The following is a 20,520-nucleotide window of genomic DNA, read 5'->3' on the forward strand; positions in this document are numbered from 1 at the left end:
AAGATCCCTTGGCTCCTGCTTGACCCCACTGCTGTGCTCCGGTGTGGTAATTCAGCCTGCGTACACAACCGTCACAGGAGGAGGATAGCAGGTGGTTAAATCAAGCTGTTCTTGTTCAACCCTGGCCTGTAATGAATTGTTCTCTGAGCACCCAAACTAAAGCCCTGCTCTGTGATTTCTCTGGGTCTAGCAATGGAGGAGCTGATACTGAGGCTCCCCCCGCCACTGGTGGAGCACTGGGGGTTTTCTCTCCCTTCCCGTGAGCAGCCCTCTTTTCCCCTCATTTGTGAGGCTTTAATATCGCTGACCACTTTGCACATCTGTTGGCTGCAGTCCACCTCAGCAGTGGGTGCTGGCACAACAGGACTTGGGGCAAGAGATGGCTCAGACGAAGAGGCACCCAGTAGCAAGCCCTGGGTGGCTGAGCCAGGATAGAGGCTTATTCGTTCATCCTCCCCACCCTGCCTGGGGTGCTTTTCTAGCAGCTCAGTCTAACCCATGCTGGGTAAAAAGGAGCAGAGCCTGGGCTGGCAGTTTTCATGCAGGGACACCAGATAGTGTGTCCTTTGGCTACCCCGGGTGGCATTAGTAGAGCAGCAGTGGTAGCGTTGGTCACAGACATCAGGCTGTGTTTGGGCTTGTCCCCTAGAGGTGCAAACCATGGGTGATCTACCTGGTGAGTCCCATCAGCGCAGGCTGGCAGTTGCTGTACAACCCTTGCTAGCTGCCGCCTGTAACCAGCTCACCCCTCAGCTCAGTTCCCCCAGCACACAAGCTGGGCTGTTACAGTTGTTATTTCTGCTGTTTGTGTACCCCCAGGGGCCAGGACCCAACCATGCCATTGTAAATGAGGAGCAACTTCAAGCTGTGCTGGCATGTCAAGGGTAACCCCCATCTGATGAGCAGGTATAAGGAAAGGAAGACTCTGATTATGTTTTGAATCACTGCTGGCTCCCTGAACACTGAATTAATCATTTAGAGGGAATTTCAGATGTAAAGATTTGAGGGGCTGGATATTGAGCACTGTTCTGGTTTTGTTTGGCCTGGGTTTTTTTTTTCCTCTTCAGAGGCAAATTTTTCAAAAGCAAGTCTGAAGTATTAACAGTTTTTAAGTATGGTGTTTAAAAAAACCTACTGTATCTGGTAAAGACCGTGTGGCATACAAGGCATTGTCTTAACAAGCTCCTTCTAGGGACAAATCATTGTCATATTAGTGCCAACTTTCTTCCATTCATCTACTACATGGGCGTCCCTCCCTAGGCAGGTTCCTTGCTTTGGTTCCTAGGCAACTGTAATAATAATGCTGCACGTGTGTGTCAAGCATTGATTGCCCTTGGGGCTTTTTTTGTGTTGTAAGTGAACACAGGCTAGTCCATTTTCCTTGTCTTTGTGTTCTGCTAGTCTCTGAGAGTTTTGAAGGGCACATCTGTGATATTCACAGCTGAACAATTCAGAAATACTTGCAGACAGGCACATGTGCATAGCATGGGAAGGTGATCATGCTGGAATCCCTAGGCAAGGCTTACTTCAGCTGCTGTGGTTTGCTCTTTGGGGTTTTTTGATAGCCAAGTTACAGGTGGCTTGGTATTTTGGATGCTTGGTGAATGTATAGCATCACCTAAAGAAAACATAACAAACAACCATGTTTTATCTTGGGTTTACTGTGCATGGAGGGAAAGAAAAAACCCCGAAGAGTTCTAGTCGATGAAGGGTTCAGCCCTAAATCAAATCCTTACTGAAATTCCTTTCAACGGACTACTCATTTGAGCAAACGTGTGCAAGGTCTGGTAAAAAGGAAGTGGTTTTTTTAAAGGAAAAAATGAAACTTAGCATATAAAATTGTAAGAGAAAGGATGGTGGGTGAATATGGCACTGAGTGAGACAGGGGAGCTCTGTGCCCCTCTCAGCTTTTCTAAGAGCTTCTGGCTGACCTTGAGCAAGTGAGTTCATCTTTTTTCCCATTTGTGAGGTGGGAATGGTGGTATACCTGTCATCCACCACTTGTTCATTTTGGGGACAAACAGTATAACCATGACTTGTTAGATTCCCTGCCTGGTGTTTGGAAGCTGGCTGGGTACAGCCCATGTGTGTGGTACTGAAGCTGTCCTAGTACACCCTGCTAGTCCCAGTGGCTTCATCCCAACATGGTCACGCTGGTCAGTCTGTCAACATGTGAGGTACCTAGGAGACAAATAAAACTGTCTTTTAGGTGACATCTTGGACCACCAGTTGACCATCCCTGGTTTATTTTGTCTACTTAAGGTGGAAGGTCTTTGAGGCCTCTTTGTTGTTACACCCTCTCTTTGGGCATCTGCTCTTACCCGTGGCACCTAAACGGTGGTGCAGTACAGAAGAGAAATACAAGTTGTCAGTTGGTTGTGCAGAATCTAGAATTACTTGAGCCATAAGCCTGTGAAATACACTTGGGAAGCATGAAAAAGAATTTGCCAGAATTTACAATTTACCAAATGCTGGTATGTATGTGTTTCAAATGCTCAGACTTAATGGGAGACACTAACATCGGCACTTCCTCAGCATACAAGGAATGATTTTTATGCTTTTAATGTAGACAGGCTTTTCTTTTGTAACTAGTAATAATAAGAACATTGTAGTGCCTGGCTGGCTGTGGAGAGCTTTGCCCTTTCTTGCACTTTCCAGTGTAATAGAAATTATTCAGAGAATTGAATAATTCTCTGCATTTTTGTTACTCTGGTGTTCAAACAAGTAAAACATCCTTAAAACACTCCCTATAGTCTCAACAGAAATAGAGTTAATCAGGAAAGAAAAAAAGGGAGAAAACACTGAACCGGAGAGGAAGCTATTTCAGATGCCTTCTTAGAAGGCTGAAAGTCTGTGTGAAAACAACATGCAATGTTCACCAATTCTTCAAATAATGTTTGAAAAATAGCAAGATGCTGTTAATGTGCAGTATCGCAATGTTATTCATTAAAGAAGGAAACATGAAAGGCCTGAATGGCTGTGGGCTCATCAGCTTATTATCAGTGGTGTATAGAAGTCTCACAAAAGATGCAGGGACTTTTTGGCCTCTAACCAAAGAAGAAGTCAGAATTCAGATATAGTACCTGAACTGTGAATTACCTATGACAACAACAAGGGTTAAGGAAAAGATAGCCGAGTGTAGTGAACTATTACATGGACCTTTTTTAGACCCGTGAAATGTATTTTTTCTCCAGAGAAATAAAAGCAGTTTGGAATACTGAGGCTTGAAAACAATAGTAAAGAAAAACTGTGAAACTCACATATGGAGATAAAATTACATGTCAGGATTAAATACACAGCAGTCTGTGCATAATATTCCATGAAGGAATATGATTTTGGTGGGGTTTTTGGTATCACATCTCTGGTAACATTCTAAATATAATGGAAAATTTCTTGCAGTGACATTAAGAATGGTCAACCAGTTGACATTTCCAGGGTCTGTTAAGAATGGCTGTGTTTGACATGATGAAAAGCAAAGCTGTAGAAGGCTTGGAGTAGTACAGCTCCATCACTTCAAAGGGAGTAACTTACCACTTGCACAAAGGCAGAGCAAAATCAGCATTGCTCCCCTGGGCTGGTGACTGAGTTTCTTTAGCAATGAGGGTTGCAAGCATGTGGTGAAGGCTGACACAGGTATCCTCTCTATCTGTCCTTACGGGGAGCAAGAGGCAGCTTTGTTCTCCAGCTTGGAGCACTGTTCTTCCAGGCTGTGTTTTGTTGTCATCTGCACCCTGCAGATGGGGCTGAGAAGTATATCAGCCTTCACTGGAGAAGGCAGAAAATAGGTCTTCAGAGTGGCAGGCAGGCAGAGGTGGTGGCACCAGAATGGACTGGCAGTGGTCACAGTGGCTGCCAGTTCAGTGCACTGTGAGACCTGGAGCTGGCTGTTCGTGCTGCCTCTGGTTAGTGCCCGACAGCGTGGGGTCCTGGTCAGAGCTTCAGCTGTTGCACCAGCTCTTATAATTAACAGCACAGACGTTTCTTCTTGCTCTTTTTGTTCTGAGCAGTGTGAGAAAACTTTGTTAATTCTGCTGCTAAGCTTATTTCTGAAAAATGAATCCACGTTAATTTAAACACCATCAATCTTACTTTTTTCTGTGCTGATGGCCTTTGACTGGAGAAGGCAGGTGTGCTGGCTCCTCTCTCATCCTGCTCCATCAATTTCAGCAACAATTTCTGAGAGGTTTTGTCACCACCATGCACGCTGTGGAGAAATATTGAGCGAGTGTAGGGAGTGGCAGTGCAAGAGCGCAAAATTACACTCCTCATCAATCATTCCCTCTAGCAGCGTCCAGGGCACTGCAAATTGCTGACTAACAAGGGAGAATTAGCTTGATAAAATCGCCATTAGTGTCAGTTCAGAATGATGTAAAGTTTTAAAGACATTGCTGTCCTTTCTTTCTCTCCCTCATCCATTAGTGTGTCTGTTCTTGGAGATCCCAATCCAGCAAAGCACGTAAGCACATACTTAATTATAGGCAGATCAGTAATCCCAAGGAAATCACTGGGATATGAGTCTTAAGCATGTGTTTATGTGCTTCACTGGATCAGGGCCATAACACACACTCTGAGTACAGAAATGATAAATATCTGTGTCAGCCAGTTTCTTGATTCAAAACCAGATTTAGACTTACTAGCGGGACTTAAAAATATGATGATCAAGTTTTATTGCAAGAGAGCATAGATGTTAGTAGATATACAACATTATACTTAGTTTTACCAGTTTATGCTAGCTAGAAATGTGTCCCTCTAAAATTCTGCATAGCCTTCTCAAAGCCCTGCAGTTACTAAAATCTAGACCATGGTTGGGCTTTTGCATAAAACTTAAAGTGCAGCTACACCAGGAACAGGATCGGGAGTATTTTAAAAGTTACGGGTGAGATGCAGATGCAACCTAATATAACAGGTTGTGTTAGCTTATGGACTTCTCTCAGTACTGCCAGACAGCATGCCAGGTACTACAGTTTGCCTTAGGGCTTCTCAGTGTTTGGGGTTTATTTCTTCATGTTTTCAATTTTTCTTCACAGTCTTGAGGACAAGAATCTTGTTTCCGAGAGGGAAAAAAAAACACACAAAAAAAGCTTAAAGCAAACAGACAAAACCCCACTAATGATAACAATGGGTACTTGGATTCTTATATAGTCATTTGACTACAATAGCTGCAAAAAAGGCAAAAAGCAAGGCATTTCAAGACTTCCCCCAGAATCACTAGGGTGACCAATGCCCCTCATTTGTATTACAGAATTGCTTTAAATTTTGGTGTTTTGTTGCTTTCATTATTTGATTATCCCACTGGAATCTAAGACTTTGCACGTCTTTCATCCTTTTTATTTTTTTCATCTGGTTACAAAGCTGTAGTGACTTAACTCATCATTACAGACAGTTACGTGCGTTGAAAGGCTGAGAATATCCAACTGTTTAGTTGTAGCCCGCTCCATGATCACCAGATGTTTCATTGCTCCACAGCCATCTGGAACTGCTGGGGCTTGATCTGCTGTGACATTACATCCATTGCCTCAGAGTGCCCCAAAAGTAATCTAGTCATCTTGTTTGAGCATTTGATTTTTTTGAAGTCATAATATCACATTTGAGAACAGAATAGCACAGCTTTGAATGCCAGGAGCTGTAATTGTGTTGATCTAGTCTGATCTTCCACAGGACGCAGAGCAGAAAATATCGCATACCTCTGGTTCATATTTTGCTTTGTGGAATGACTTCTTCTCCTGCTGTTGAAGTGGACTGTACTTTACTCTTTCCAGAACAGCTGACCACTGGAACTTCAATCGGGAAAATGTCATATCTTGGCTGTTACAGACGCTGGAATATATCTTAATGGAAGTGAATATTGTTGCTCTTCATTTACAAACCAAAGCAGCAAACTTGTCTTTCATAAAACAAAATTGATGTCTATTCCGTGATAGACCTGAATACTAGTTAATAAGAAGATAAGTGTTAATCCTTCTAAAAATTTCTGTCTGAAGTGCTGGGCCAGATTCTCAGCAACTAACTGCAAATGGATGCAAGTCAACTTTTGTGGTCCTGAGCAGCTTTAAACCAGCAGAGGTGTGGGCAAGACGGTGTCTTTTGCAACTCCACTCTTTTGAAACATAATGCTCTTTGAGCTACCAGAACTGTCTGAAGGAATGTCCACTGCCCACAATCCATGTGAAGTCCATTGCATGCTCTGGTCCTATTTTGTCATTCAATTTTGACACTAATTTGTGTTTGCAGGTGTGAAAGCTGTGGTGCTGTCTTCCACTCTGAGTGTAAAGTGAAGGCTGTGCCATGCCCCAGGTGTGTCCGTAAAGAATTGCAGAAGAAGCAGAAATCCTTCTGGAGGCGACTGAATATGGATGAAAACTTCGAAGAGTCTTGCAACATGTTTGAGTTGTCTTATCAGAACACATGAATTTCTTAAGGCAGTAGCCAGTCTGAAGAGAATCCCTTTCCCAGCTGCCAGTTCAAGCAGCTTCTCAGCTTAGCCAGGCAGAAGTCTTTTTGCAAAATATTATCTGACCTTCTTCATCTGTGAATAGCAGCTGCCAAAGTGGCCATAAAGCCTTGATGGCTTTGAAATACCAATGGCTAAACTGCATTTTGCGTTGAAGTCCAGCCTCTAGCTGTCATACAAAATGTGGTTTACTTGAAATGCTTTAGGTCTAGCTAATTAGGCACCCAACTTTTTCTTTTCCACCTCTGGAGAAGATTTTTCATCAAGGCAGTAAACACTTGCTGCCCTGACCACATTATTTTTTATGTTGTTCATTTAGAATTGATGAATCATCTACTTATTTATGTGTATTATTTATTTATTATTAGCCTCGGCAGAGGTTCTGGTGAGGTGTTTCACAGAACCCAACAGGGCAGGAATGATTTTAAACCCACCTGCTCCTGATGTGAACACATGGTTCCATTTCCTCGTGTTTCCAGAGAACTGTTTTTAAAGGATCAGTGCATTTACCTGTCACTTCTCCTTGAGGAAAGAAGAGTATCTCCCATCAAACCTTATTTGGGGTGCTTGCAAACATAAGATGCAGAATAATGTTTCAGCTCTGTTTATATATTTATAACCACCCCAGTGAATTATTCCATATGCAGATAAGCAGGGGACTTGCTACTGTTTATGTTCAGGCTGGGTATATCGGTTAAGCTCTGTCACTGAAGTCCGCTGAGTTTTACACTGGTTATTCTCGACCTGTGTGAGGCCACATCCTCATCTCCAGTAACATGTTGTTTTCTGACTTCCTGCTAGTCTCGTGTTTTAAGACATTTTAAGTGTCCACATTGGTTTTGTTTTTATTTCATGAAGTTTACTTTAAATGTTTCTCTAACCTGAACCTGTTAGACTGATAGCCAGGAAAGTGGTCTTGCCCACGTTGGTGAGAAAATGCCTCCAAAACTGTGAAACACTAGTCTGCTGTGTTCATCTGCAACTTGTGTCCTGTGTTCTCTGCGAGCACTAAGGGATTTTATACTTCTGTAGTGACTTCCATGGTGGAGAGCGAAGTTCCTCGAGATACGATTCTGCTCCACACACCTGGAACACAGGGAAGTATTAAACGTGGTGAATTACATATATTGTGAAAGGGGAGTACACGATGGATTTAACTGGGGAGATGTGTCATCACTGGCGGTGTGTTTAATTCATTTTGGCTTCGTCTCCGGTAAGCACTTAGAGATTGTCCCTCCAGCCCACATTCTTAACTCTTTTCTCCAGACCCTGCAGTAATATGTGTACTACATAGATATGAAAGTGTTCACATATATATACACACAGACACACACATACACCTATGTACAGAAAGCAAATATTGTTTCAGGAGAAAAAAGCCAGTTGCATGTGTATTTTTCCTCTCCTCTCACATAGGTTTATGAAAATGCAAAATACTGATCTTTGCTTCCTATATAATCTGCAGGCTGTTGTATTCAAGGCAGAAAGCAGTCTTGGTCATTGAAGCGCCTCACTAATTGCTGAAGTATTTTAAATAAAAGAACAGGAATACGTCATGCTTATGTTAAAAGGTAGAATGCTACAATGAATTGCCTTGTACTGGAGTGTAAGTGGTTACCTTTCCTAGCTTCCAGTCAAGGAAAGTAGCTTAATCTGAGCTTTCTTGATTTTGAGTGCAACTACTGTCTCTCTCTATACATATTTATATAAAAGCATGTTTATATCTGTATACATTAGACAACCAGTGCCTTTCTTTTCCAGAAGTCCTTCTCTCAGTGGGATTCTTTGGAAGGAAGTGAGGGTTTTTCCATGTTCTTGGCAAAGTAGTATAGGGATTCCCATATTTAATAAACCTAGTGAATCATGCACCTTTGTCACTTCCCCTACATGGCAGTGTCTGTCTCAGCTCACTATTCCTCATGTGAAAAGCGTTGCTTTTGGCTATCATCCTTAAAGATGTGATGTTCCTTGCAAGTCCATTCCCACGTGAAGAATTCCCTGCATGTTCACAATGCAAACACTAGGGAAGTATTGTGGAATTAGTCATGCAAACAGGAACTGCAGTGGTACTGGCTGAATAAACAGTATGCTCCTGGGGTTTTCAGCATGCATTACTACTAGTCCTGTGGCAAAGCCAGTAGTTCTGAAACTGTCAGAATCTAGCAGGTACTATTTTAACTTAGATCTAGACATAATGGTAGACCATTAAAGAAAAAAGGGCGGTGTTCTTCATATCATCATGCTCTGGTGTTTAAGATCCCTTACAATGCTGGTCATGTCCAGCTCAGTTTAGAGAACGCTGCTTATGTGCACTGTCAAAAACCCTACGGAGTCAGGGAATCAAGGTTTAGACATTGCAAACTACGACTTTGACAGATGTCCTGATCTCCGAAGTACCAGTCGTGTGTGGGTAGTTAGATATCCTAGCTGATTCTGGAATAACAACATAGACAGCATTGGAGTTACTCTGGGTTTGTGCAGGTATTACAGAGCAGTTTCTTTGCTGATGGAGAGGAGAGGGGGAAAAGAAAAAAAAGAAGAAAAAAAAAAAAAAGAGTATGATGTCAGTAAAACTACTGGAATAATTAGTCATGGGTCTGGAACCACTACCATTACTAACGGCAAAGAGCAGAAGGGTGTTGTTACAATATACTGGCAGCACCCAAAGCTTTATGTAAAAGAATGCTGTACAATACAGGTCAAACTCACTTCTTTAAAATCCAATGTTGTGGTAAAAAAGCCAGTTTCTAAAATGGATACATGTTCATTTCTACTTTGGAAAAGTAATACAGCTTTTCACAGTAGCTATAGGAGCAGACTGTGATGTGGAAGATGCTTTCCTCTCAGGGATGCCTAGCTCCTGTTCAAAAAAAGTTACTCTGTATGAACAGTTAAGATAAAGTCTTCTGTTGCTGCCTTTCGTAAGCATAATGAAAGGCTTGAGCCTGGCCTCAGAAGGTGCCGATGCAGTAGGAACAAGCCCTATTCATTTTTCAGGACTGCAAGGCAAAAGAGTAAACTGAAACTACTGCTCACATTACTAGCTCAGAAGACCCAAGTCTAACAGGACAGTTTTCCTGCAAGAGCCATCTGCCAGAAGGGGACTCAGTCTGGGGTCCTGTAGAGACGGTCTGGGTGTCAGACAGCGCCGTACCCCTGGGTGGTTGCCTCTGCTGTACTGACAGTGCTGTATGCTGGTCCCCATTTAGATTCTTTTCCCAACCTGCAGCCCATAGCCTGCACATGGCTCTGCTCTGCAGACTTCTGGGTGGGCATCGGCTGGCAAAGTACCTGCGGTCTTTCCGGATTGCACAGCTCTCTCCACCCCCCATCCCCAGGTGAAGTTACATCTTGTCCTACCCACACATGCAATAAATTTTAACAACAGCTTTTAATTGTGCATCAGGAATAAAATGTGCTGTTTGTCTCCTTCACAGAGGAGGTGCTTTCATAGCTGATGGGGGAGGGATTGATCTGTACATCCGGGTACTGCTTTTGCTTGTACAGAACTTGTAATCGGTGTAGAAGTAGGGTACTTCACCGCAATGGACTATAGCCTAACTCTACAACTACTTAGAAATGTCTCATCTCAGTTTAGTTAGATACATATTGTTTTAATCTAGGACACTGTAGCGATCCTTATTCAAGTCTCTTTTCCTCTTTACCGTGACCCTGTAGCTTTCCTTTAATGGGAAGAAAGACCTACCTAGGGGATGGAAATTGCACTTCTTTTTTATATTACCAACCTATAAAAGAGGAATTTGGCTCTCTTACGTAGAAATCTTTTTATTGCTTTTTTGGGCCTGTCTTAGGTGATAAAAAATGATGGGTTTGTGATGTGACACAACATTGTGGCTGGCACATACCAATATGAGCTCATTGCTGGGATGATAGGAATTGGCAGGTGTGAGGCTTTCCTAGGTAAGTGGGAGAAGGTACTTTTTGGTGAGGAACTGGTTTTCCACAATACTCCACAAGCTCTCGTGGCCCTGTTAGGAGTAAATCATCAGGGTACCTCTAGGGCTCCTCTTGTCAAAGCTTCTCTTAATATCAGGATACTGTGTGTATTATAATGGATTGATGATAACGTCCTGAAGACTTTAAAAAAAAAAAAAAAAAGCAGGGGATATTTATTAAACAATGAAGTGGGGAAGCTGCACACTTGTATTATGCTTTTTCCCTGTAGCAGCAGAAGCCACTGAGTTTCCCAGGCTTCCCAAGGTCACGGCCTGGATTGCAACTGACTGTTGGTCTGTAGAAAAGAAATGTAATTGAGTAATCACCATAATCTTCTCTCTATTTTCCTGCTGCAAGCCAGTCCACCCTCTCTCTCTCACTGCCCCTTCCCTGTCTTTGCTCACAGTGCTGAGCCTACAGCTGGACTTTGAGCTTCATAGCTCATGGTGTTGCTTTTGAACCAGTCGAGTCTGATCATTCTCTCCTTTGTAATTTGCCCTCCAGTTTTCCCTTCCCAGTAGGAGTGCCTTACAGTACTGTATATTAGTGTCTATCTTCCTGGTTTGGATTTCCTGATTGAATCTGCTGTTCGATTAACTTGTAGGCTTGAACTGAAACTCTCCTGTGGCTGCGCATGCTCTTTTGCAGAGGCAGCTGAGTAAATTGGTTTGCTTGTTCTCCCTTCATGAAGTGAGCTCTACAGGCTGCATGTACCAGCTCTGAAGACACCAAGCTACATGGAAACCCCTCACTTTTGCTCAATTTGGTGCCTTAAATTTTCAAAAGTGAAGTATTTTGTCAGGAATGCTCTGCCGTGATGCAGTGTGTTTGGCATTGGAGCTCGAAACCCTTGCTCGTGAAGTTTCTGTCTTGCTAAGAGGGGTGACCATAAAATGTGTTTACTGTCTATGCTTTGAGAGGGAAATATGAGAAAGGGTGGCATGGAGATTGTGTTGGGTTTTATTACCTATATTTTGGAGACTAGCTGGGCTTCTTTTCAGCCAGAAATGTGATGGTGCTTATGTGAGACCTTCAGGACCTGCGCATATGCAATAATGGCAAGCACTAGGCATTAAAATAGAGTTGGGTCACATGCAATTGTGCTCCTTCTGGGACCGCTGGCCCAGACCACGCCGCATGGCAAGGGCCTCCCATAGGCACCCCCTACCCGCATGCACAGCGGGGTCCAGCGCTGGGGAGTGAGGGCATTTCCTCAAAGCTTCATTTTGATGCAGCCTGGTTCCCTGAAGGTTAACCTAGTGAGCGTCTGGTCAGCCTCACCTTGGAGAGAGGGTTAACCTACTTAAATTTTAGCATTATTTGCTAAAGTATGTGGCTAACTCTTCCAGTATGTATCAGCCCTGAACACGTGTCCATACTGACTGTGATCTTTTAAGTCCACGTTTGACACCAGTAGCAGGATCCCATTTGACATGGCAGTGCTGTTGCTGCATTTTAGCAGTGTTGTGAGGAGACAGCCCGGATGGTAATGTGCAAAGTCCTCCTTTATTTGAAAACCCTGGTGTGCACACACTGGCTTGGGTCATATCTTAAAATGCCAACTTCGTCCAAATTCCTTAGGGTGGCTGCTAATCCCAGTCACAGAGATGCCACTTGTGGGCAGCATCCGAGAAGTCCAGGCCTGGAAAGCTGTCAGCTCTCTAGGAGCAAAGTCTATTAGGCCTCATCTAATTGCACAAATGTCAGCGGCTCATTTATTTATTTGTGTCTAACGCACATGTTAAACCAGTATAAATCCTTGAATACACAGCGTTGTTTTGGTGGAAAAAGAAATCGTTACATTTTGCTGATGCACTTGTCTACAAAGTTGATCTTACTTAAACTGAAGTGTACTTTGGGCCTGATTTTTAATGGCATTGACACGTGTGACATCTGGTTAGCTTATACAGTCCCTTCTATACTTGAGCTAAGCAAGAGTAAGAACTAATGAGCAAAACATGTCTTTGAAGAGTTTTAAGTGATAAAGGCAGCTTCCAAATCAACTTTAGTTCAGCCAAGGCAGGTAGAAGCCGGGCACGGGCAGCAGAGCGCAGTGGCTGGTGCTGGCCCTGGCAGCCTGGGCGTTCCTTCCTGCCAGAGCACCAGCTCACCTGCAGCATTTGTGATGGATTTAGCATCACTGGCAGCGCACCCTGAGTTTTTGGAAAACCATTACGTGTGGTGCCACTATTAACCTATTGGCAACATCATTATGTGTGTTTCATTGTTCTTGTGTTTACATTGTTTGGTTGGTTTTTTACTCTTGACAAGGATTTTTTTAAATTATCTGCAACTACTAGGCAATAGCCTTAATTTATTATTGATGTGTAATAATGCTATAATTTAAATTCAGTGAGTTGAATTGCTTGTCGACACTTGAGCGGGGTTTATTTGGGTTCACTTGTGATGGCATTAGTGCACCAGTCCCTCCCTCGTGTATAAAGGCAACTCTCAATAAACACTAAAAAAATGTTACTCGTCCTTTTTGATTTGCCTTCTGGTGGGTACTGCACCACGGGTAGGACAAGCTTTGAAAGAGTGCTAGTTTCCTGCTGGTGAAAGTCTTCCAAATCCAAGCAAATTATGATATTTACAGTTCCTGAGTCTGAGCTGGGAGGTCTTTGGAAATACGGTTAGTGACTGCATCAAGCTTTGTGGGTTTGGATTCCCAGTTAAATCTCTTGTGTTTCTTGAAAGCCACGGATACCTGAATTTTTAATAGTGCTGACCCCCAACAGCTTCCAGGGGAGCTTACTGGGAGCTGTTGTTGTTGGGCACCTCTGGATACAGGGCTCCTGGGAGGCACACGGGAGGCACAGGGAGGCAGCTCCCCACTGCGTGGCTGTCACATGGACCTCTGCCAGAAGGGTCCAAGCTCAAGGCCTGGAATCCCAAGTAAGGGAGGCATCTCCCAGCTGGACTGAAGGGACCACTGAAGGGCTGGAAGGGCAGGGGTTTGCCCATGTTGTAAGGGCTGTCTGACTAGCGGGTGTTGAGCAGGCATGATTCCTGCTCTTCTGGGCTGCTTCTTCCAGTGCACCAGCTGAGGAGCTTCCACAGCTCCAGGGAGCTGTGGATTTGGTGACTGTAAGGATCACAGTGCTGAGCTGTGGTGGAGCTCATGGACCTAAACCCCCGGCTTGAGGGCCCCCAGAGAAATCCACACCTAGCCCCATGCTCTTGTGGCCTTCAAGGAGAAAGACACATGCCTTTCCTCACTGTCTTGCCCCTCCTCAGAAAGACCAGAAGTCCACCAGGAATGTCAATCCTCTCTCCTGCAGGAACCTTTGGACTTCATCCCTGTGATGAAATCAGCTACAAGCAAGGAGTTAATATATGACAGGGACCACACAAGCTGCACAAGAAAACCACGTGCAAGACCTTCTCTTCCTTCTTATTTGCTTTACAAGGTGAGCAAATTCTGTTATGACAGGTCCTCCCCCTTTCACTGCCACATCCCATCCTCACTTCACCCTGTTAGAGATGGTGGGAAAAAGCATCGGCACAGAGCAGAGACCGTGGGGCCTAGGGAGCCCTGGGAGGAGCACTTTGGTTGGGATTTTTTCTGTCCTCTGGTGGCTGTATTTACAACCTCTTCTCTCCTCCTTGCCCCTTCCCAGCCTCCCTGCTGTGCTCTGTTACAGTGTATGAACCCTCACTGAAATGAGCTGCTGAAAGGACATCCTCCAGTAGCTGTCATGGGCAGCTTGGGGCTGGAGTCTCAAGCAGTATTTCTTTTGGTTCCAGTCAGGAACTAAAGTGGTGGGATTTTTCTCCCTGTTGTACATTGTCATTACGTGAAAGCTGTACCCTCCAGTGAGGTGTAGCTCTGCCAATAAAACCTTTCATTGGCAGCTCTGTTCTCCTGCACATGCACCCCCAAAAGCCATGCTTTTTGGGTTATGTTAACCATTTCTGTTAATTTATTAGCTAGCTTTTCACGCAGCAGGCCACAGAAAATACCAGTCAGACCATGAATTGCATTGTCCCCTCCAGGTCCCTTGGGAAACAGTGGCAAAGTGGCATTCATTTCTGATGCTGAGCAAGGGACACAGACTGGCCACCTTGTGCTCTTCATGGTTGATACTCCTCATGCTGGTGGGGCAAAACAGTGTTTTATAACCATATAAGCTTATGTGTTTGGGGATATTAGATCATGGGCAAATCTTATAACCCCTTAGGTCCAACAGCCAGTCTGTTGGATTTTGTACTTACATTTTCTTGTTGCATGTTAAATGCCTTACAATACATTGAGCCAGAAGAGCTGATCACCGCCTATGGCCAAGTCCCATGAGTGGTATTATGGTTCATGTTGCCTAAGCCTGCTAAGACAAGCTCCAGCACTTCTCTTAAAAGGTCAGGACAGTTCCTTTTTAAAAAGTTACCTTTCTAGCTCTTAGACCAAAATTAACTTTGCTTTAATATGGGGAGGTGGCCGGTTTTCTAAAAGGTGGCAGAACTGGAATGCAGCTCTTCTTCTGGGAATAAGTGACAGTGTCCTCAAGCTTGTGAAGTCCTGAGGACACTGTCTAAAATAAATGAAATGGTACAAGCTCCTTGTCCAGAACTATTCTCTAGGCTGGCTGAAGGAAGTAATTTTTTTTTTCTTTCGACTTTTCCATAACATGTATGATACAATCCCAATTACGCTACAGTAATAGATTAACTCAATTGAAGCTAGCTTCCTCCTCCTTTCCTTAGGGACAGAGAGGGACCTTCCAGGTCTGAGGCTTACCATACTTTTTCAGTGAAAGGCATGCTGAGGGCAAACAAAAATATTCTGGGAGTGTGTATACATAGCTCTGGACTGTCTTTTTGAAATAGTTCTTGTTTAACTAAATACTCTCCCAACTAGTGGTCCCATCTAGAGGCCTGATTATTACCACTATGAGAAGGTGGTGAAAAGCATCTCAGATAATCAGGTGTCACAAGTAAAACCAGACAAAGCCTCCAAGGCAGGCAGGAGTAAATTCCAACCGTTTTCAGCATAGACAAATTGGCATTGAGGCTGTAAACTTGCTCAGAAGTCAGTCTGCCGTTTATAGTAAGTGACTTTTGATTTTCTGTAATTGAGCTCAAGGCATTAGCCTCAGATATTAAAAATGAAGTTGTGAGGCTCATCTGGAAAGCAGAGAAGTCAGATAAGAGCTGGTGTTAAGGCCTGAACTTTCATTGACTTGAAAGTTTCCAGGTGTTTATCATGTAGGTACAATATAGTGTATTTAGCAGGGAATAAGAAGGAAATGTTAGCAAAGTTAAGTATTGTTTAAAAAGAAGAAAATGAAGTCACTGAGTCTGCGTAAGAAAGCAATAGAGTAATCAGTGTGCATGGAGCAGCTCAGTCCAAAGTACTTTCCTAGCACTAAAGATTGTAAATTAATCTCATTTGTGACTGATGCTGCAGGCAGGTACCTAAAGTGCAACAACTAAGTCATGAAACATGATGAGTGTCTAGTGGCTCTCCACTGACTTGGTGTCTTGCCTTGCAAGTAATCCTGATTTCTGAGAGCAGGGGGTACAGACTCACACAGGACCAAGGTTAGAGTGGAAAAACAGACCCAGCACCATTCTGTCTTCAGACACAATTGCTTGTGACACTGGTGGATGTTGTTTGTTGTGTACACATTGCAAAACGTCCTGTTCTGGCTTGGACTCTGCACTTCTGAAGAGTGCTCGTCTCTGATTTAACAGACAGCGTGATCGATCCTTCAAGCAGGTTCAAGCTCAGCTAACTCCAATGGAAGCTGCAGTTTGTGAAAGAACCAGAGCTGGGCTCTCAGTGTTTAGAGACATGAGCTGTAGCAGTGTGTAAGATCGGCCGATTCCTTGTAAAATGCGTGTGCATCTAGCGCAGACTTAACCCTGGGTGATAACAGGTAAAAGAGGGCGAAGGCATAATAAAATGTGGGTCTCTACTGTAGGTATTTACACAGTATTGACATTGTTAGCTGTGCTTAGAGATTTATGTCAAGTGTAACTGTACTGTCATAAAACAATAAAGTACTTCTGTGAAGGGCTTAGGGCAAAGGGGAGGCAGAGAAGTCTCACTATATAAGGCCCTCCTCCAGCACCCCTGGTAATCCATGGGAATGTTTCCATAGCTGTCAGCAGGAGCTGTGTGGAGGCCTGCTAGGGGAGGGCAAGCAGAAGCAGCACGTTTACTATGTTTAGAGTAGGTAACTAGTGATTTTGTCTTGGGGGAGATATTGCCACCACCAAACTTTAGGAGCCTAACACAGATGACAAGTCCACCTTGCAGTCAGCAGAGAGATGAGGGTTCCTCCCAGGGAGCAGGGATATATCTGAACTGTATTGTCCTCTGGTGTTTCATAGAAATGCTGACAAGGGCCCATAAAAGCTGAGAGAAGACATTAAGAAAAATTCTGGGCTCAGGGTGGTCGTGAGATGAAAAGAGCAAGAGCCCAGTGTCCCAGGGTTTCTGCACAGTGTACCCTGGGCTCGGCACACTTTCAGCTCTAGGCTGTTGCAGCTTCACTTCTCACACTGGGCTCACAGTAGGCTTCCCCTCAACATTTTGGCTGCAGGACCAGACTTTGCAGCTGAGCTCAGTGTTTATATGTAGTGGACGAAACTGAAATGCCAGTCCCAATCAGTCAGAGCACCAGGGAGTTTAGATCCAGGCACAGTGCCTGCCTGTCCATGGCTCTGTGGCTCCTTTGTCCTCAGTTTGTCCTCCATGCTCATTGTCTCTGGTCTTCATGAGGTTATGGCAAGATTTCTTCTCCAAGCCAAGCCGATACATGGGACCTGCTAGTCTTGCTGCAGAGAGGTATTGCTCTTCCACTAGAGGTGATTCCTATGTAGTTGTTCCCTGGTTAGATGACACTGCATGGGAGGGTGTTTTCCTGCTTCTTTCCAGACGCAGGAGGTAATTATTTTCCATCAAAGCATTTAGCAGAAGTATTCCCCACCGTAGCAGTCCCACAGCGGTCCTGCCATGGATAGAGAGTTGCCTGCTTCCTGACCCTGCTCTGGACAATGCTGCTCAGAAATCAGCCAGCTTCAAAAAAAAAGAAGCATCTCTGTGGAGAAGAGACATTTCAGAGCCCTTCATAAATCCAAGCGTTGCTGCCAGCCTGGCTTGCTTTGCTTTTCGTGTCAGGAACCAGAGTGCTCCACACCTGCTGGTCTTCACTGTTCTCTGCGGGAGCTGATATGGGCTGTTTGGAAAACAGGTGGGTAGGTGTTGAGCGCTTCAGTGTTTGATTCCATGTCTCTCAGCTGTCTGAAATAATTTTGAGCCTAGGCAACTGGATGAGCCTTCCATACTTCCTTCCCAGAAGCGTTGCCTATGCCGTTTCCTGTCCCAGACTGGATCTTAAAAGCTGATGAGTAGAGCTGAAATCTGTCCCTCACTTGTCAGATACATCAGCCTCTAAACTCCAGGGGTAACTTCACACTGGGGCAGCCCTCACAGTGCATGAGCTCACTCCAGCCCATGTGTGAGACTGGGTTGGTCCCTCCCTCTGAGTCCTGGGAGGTGTCACAGTGGCAATAAACAGCCTCATTCCCATGTCATCTGTTGTCCCTTTCAGTCCTCCAGTCCTCCGCTCAGCTGGTGCTGGAGATGTGGCCCAGTGTGTTCCCCTACTCCCAACAGCACCGCAGGCTCCTACTCCACAGGACCGCCACTGTAGGATACCCTGTCCTTGCGCCCCACTATCCTTGTGCAGAAAAAGGGTATTTTAAGCTCAGTTCAATAAGAGGTGAGCACTTTCTCTTGCATCTGTACCCAGAGCAGAGTGCCACAGCACCAGCATCCCCTTGGGCTTTGTGTGTGATCTTTTCCCATGAAATCTCAGTGGTGTCCTCATCACATGAGCTCTTCAGCCTCTGGGATGGTGAGACAGCTTGGGAGATTGAGATGATCCTTTCAGTTTGCACATCTCTTGCTCTGCATAGCCAGCCGTTAAAACTATTCACTTTACCCTTCTGTGTAGGAATTTGTGGGGGACCTTGGAGCAGATCGCTAGGGACTGGCAGGGGCTTGCGTGCAGAAGAGATGTGGAGCAGAGTGTGTTTCTTGCTTCTCGCACTGCGCTTCTTTTTATTGACCTGCCTTGCTGATTGGAAAAGACCCATGTCCCCCCCACAGCCCCCTCTTCCTCCCCAGCCGCACAATTGTCACTGCCAATTAGTGCATTGTTAGGGCACACAATGGCGCTGTGGCCACTGGAATGGGCTGCTTTTGTGCATCTCCAGTCGGCTGTAGGGGCAGTCAAGATTCATTTAGGGCCTTACACAACATGGACAGAAAATACTATCAGAAAAGCAAAAGGGGGAAAGAAAAAGGGAGGGGGGGAGAGAGAGGCAGCAAGAGGAGGAGGGGGTGAAGCCTGCTATTCAGGGGTTAGCCCAGCCGCATGAAAGGCCCAAGAAGCAGTGCCACATTGAAGACGCCCCTTGGAACACAAAAAGGAACCAGGGCTTAATAGTAATTAGTGGGCAAACTGCAAAGAGCGCGGTGGCTCGCCAGTGAATTGTTCCTGCACTTGCTGCCATCGCTGCCCCTTCCCCCTTCCCTCCGTCTCTGGCCGGGAGGGGAGCAGCTCCGGGGTGGGAATTAGCAGCCCTCTGCTACCCACCACGCTCCGGGGAGGCCTCATCTAGCTCTTTTTGTGGCAGGTAAATTGGATTTCATTCTCTAAAGCTTGTAGCCGATTACAGGAGGTACTTTGCAGCCAGAGCAGGGCACAGGGGTATGGTTTTGGGGCCAGCACTGTACCTGTGCCAAGGACCTGTAAAGCAGCCCGGTCCCTTTTGGCAGCCCGGCACGGTTTGCCTCACGGCTAGGCTGCATTTGCCCATGGCCTGTCCCTCTTCCCCCGGCAGAGCCTTGGGGGTCACTGCTGTGGTTCCCTTCTGCTTCCGTTGTTCCCCTCTTTGCTCATAACACAATCAACTGTACAGGTTTTTATGATCTGTTTAGGGAGAAGCCTGATAGCAGCTTTGTCAGATTAGAAGCTGTGAGGAATCTGCTCAGGCTGAAGACCAAACCTTGCCCTCGCTTCTCCACGAAAGACTGCACAGCGCAAAGAGCGCTTGCATCCACCCCTTTGCCCTCATTTCTGTGCCAGCTGTCAGTCATGCTAAGGCCTTCATTGGTACGTACAGAGTTTCTTAAAGCACGTTTTGGCCCAGCACCGCTGGGGCTTGTCTCGGGTAGTTGCATGAGTGTGCAGCAGAGTACATTTAATCTCTACTTCTGTGGAGATCAGCTTGTTGCTGTTATCAGGCTCAGCTCAGCTCCTGAACTGCTCGTACTAGGTTTAGTAAGGAGCTCCTGTGCCCAGCAGAGTTAGCTGTGTCTCAGGAATATGCCACGTTAAAAGGTCCATAAGGCAGGTTTGACGTCACATAAATGTGCTTAAGTAATGAGGAGAAATTCAGGGCGTCTTAGCCCAAATGGAAAGTACACAGAGACACAAAATTATGAATCATTCCTTTTACGTTGTCAGGGAATCTAATTAAAATCTGTGGAAGAAAGCTGCAGGGCCTGGTGGTTAGTTTGCTGGCTCTTCTCAGCTAATGGATGTGCATTTCAGCTATCCTTGGATACAGGGGTGCTGGAACAGGTGCTGATCTCAAGCACAACCACACACAACGCCACAAACTTAGACTGGGCTCTTGTGGATTCAGCTCAGTACAAATCAGACCAGACACCAACTGATCAAATTTAGTAGTCTCTGCTGGAAACGTTTGCAAACATGAAAGCGATACACGCGCATGCACACACACACATACGGTTCTGAACCACCGTCTCTCTTCTGCTAGAGACTGAAAATACCTTCTCATTTCCTCTGTTAGCTACAGGTGCAGCAGAGAGTTCCTCTAAGATACACGGGCAAGCTTAGGAAATGCAGTTGCTGCTCCAGTACCAGTCTTTTTCCACCACCTGGAAGCCACAGCTGCTCTGTATATCTATATAAAATACATTTGATTGTATTAGAACAGCGACAATAAGATTCACAACCAAGACTTTTGGTCTGTCCAGAATCCCATCACGGGTTTCACACGAGGCTGAGGGCAGCACAGCGGGCATCAAGGGCTTGGCTGGCGTTGCTGGGATGGCTCCCACAATGCAAACACCA

General features: G+C 45.0%; 1 protein-coding gene across 5 annotated transcripts in view; it reads left to right on the plus strand.

The window, feature by feature from the left end:
• The window catches only part of PLEKHM3 (pleckstrin homology domain containing M3), a 120,916-nt gene that overhangs the window by 85,571 nt on the left and 14,825 nt on the right, over positions 1 to 20,520 (plus strand). For 4 of the 5 annotated variants that reach the window (XM_056350391.1, XM_056350390.1, XM_056350389.1 and 1 more), the window contains one exon: positions 6,232 to 12,883. In XM_056350391.1, the coding sequence (XP_056206366.1) occupies positions 6,232 to 6,409 (178 nt within the window). In that variant the 3' untranslated portion in view covers positions 6,410 to 12,883. Of the gene's footprint in view, positions 1 to 6,231; positions 12,884 to 13,689; positions 13,819 to 20,520 lie in introns of those variants that run through there. The other variant, XR_008823717.1, reaches the window with a different exon arrangement.

The sequence above is a fragment of the Falco biarmicus genome, chromosome 8, assembly GCF_023638135.1.
Source record: "Falco biarmicus isolate bFalBia1 chromosome 8, bFalBia1.pri, whole genome shotgun sequence".
Lineage (NCBI taxonomy): Eukaryota > Metazoa > Chordata > Aves > Falconiformes > Falconidae > Falco > Falco biarmicus.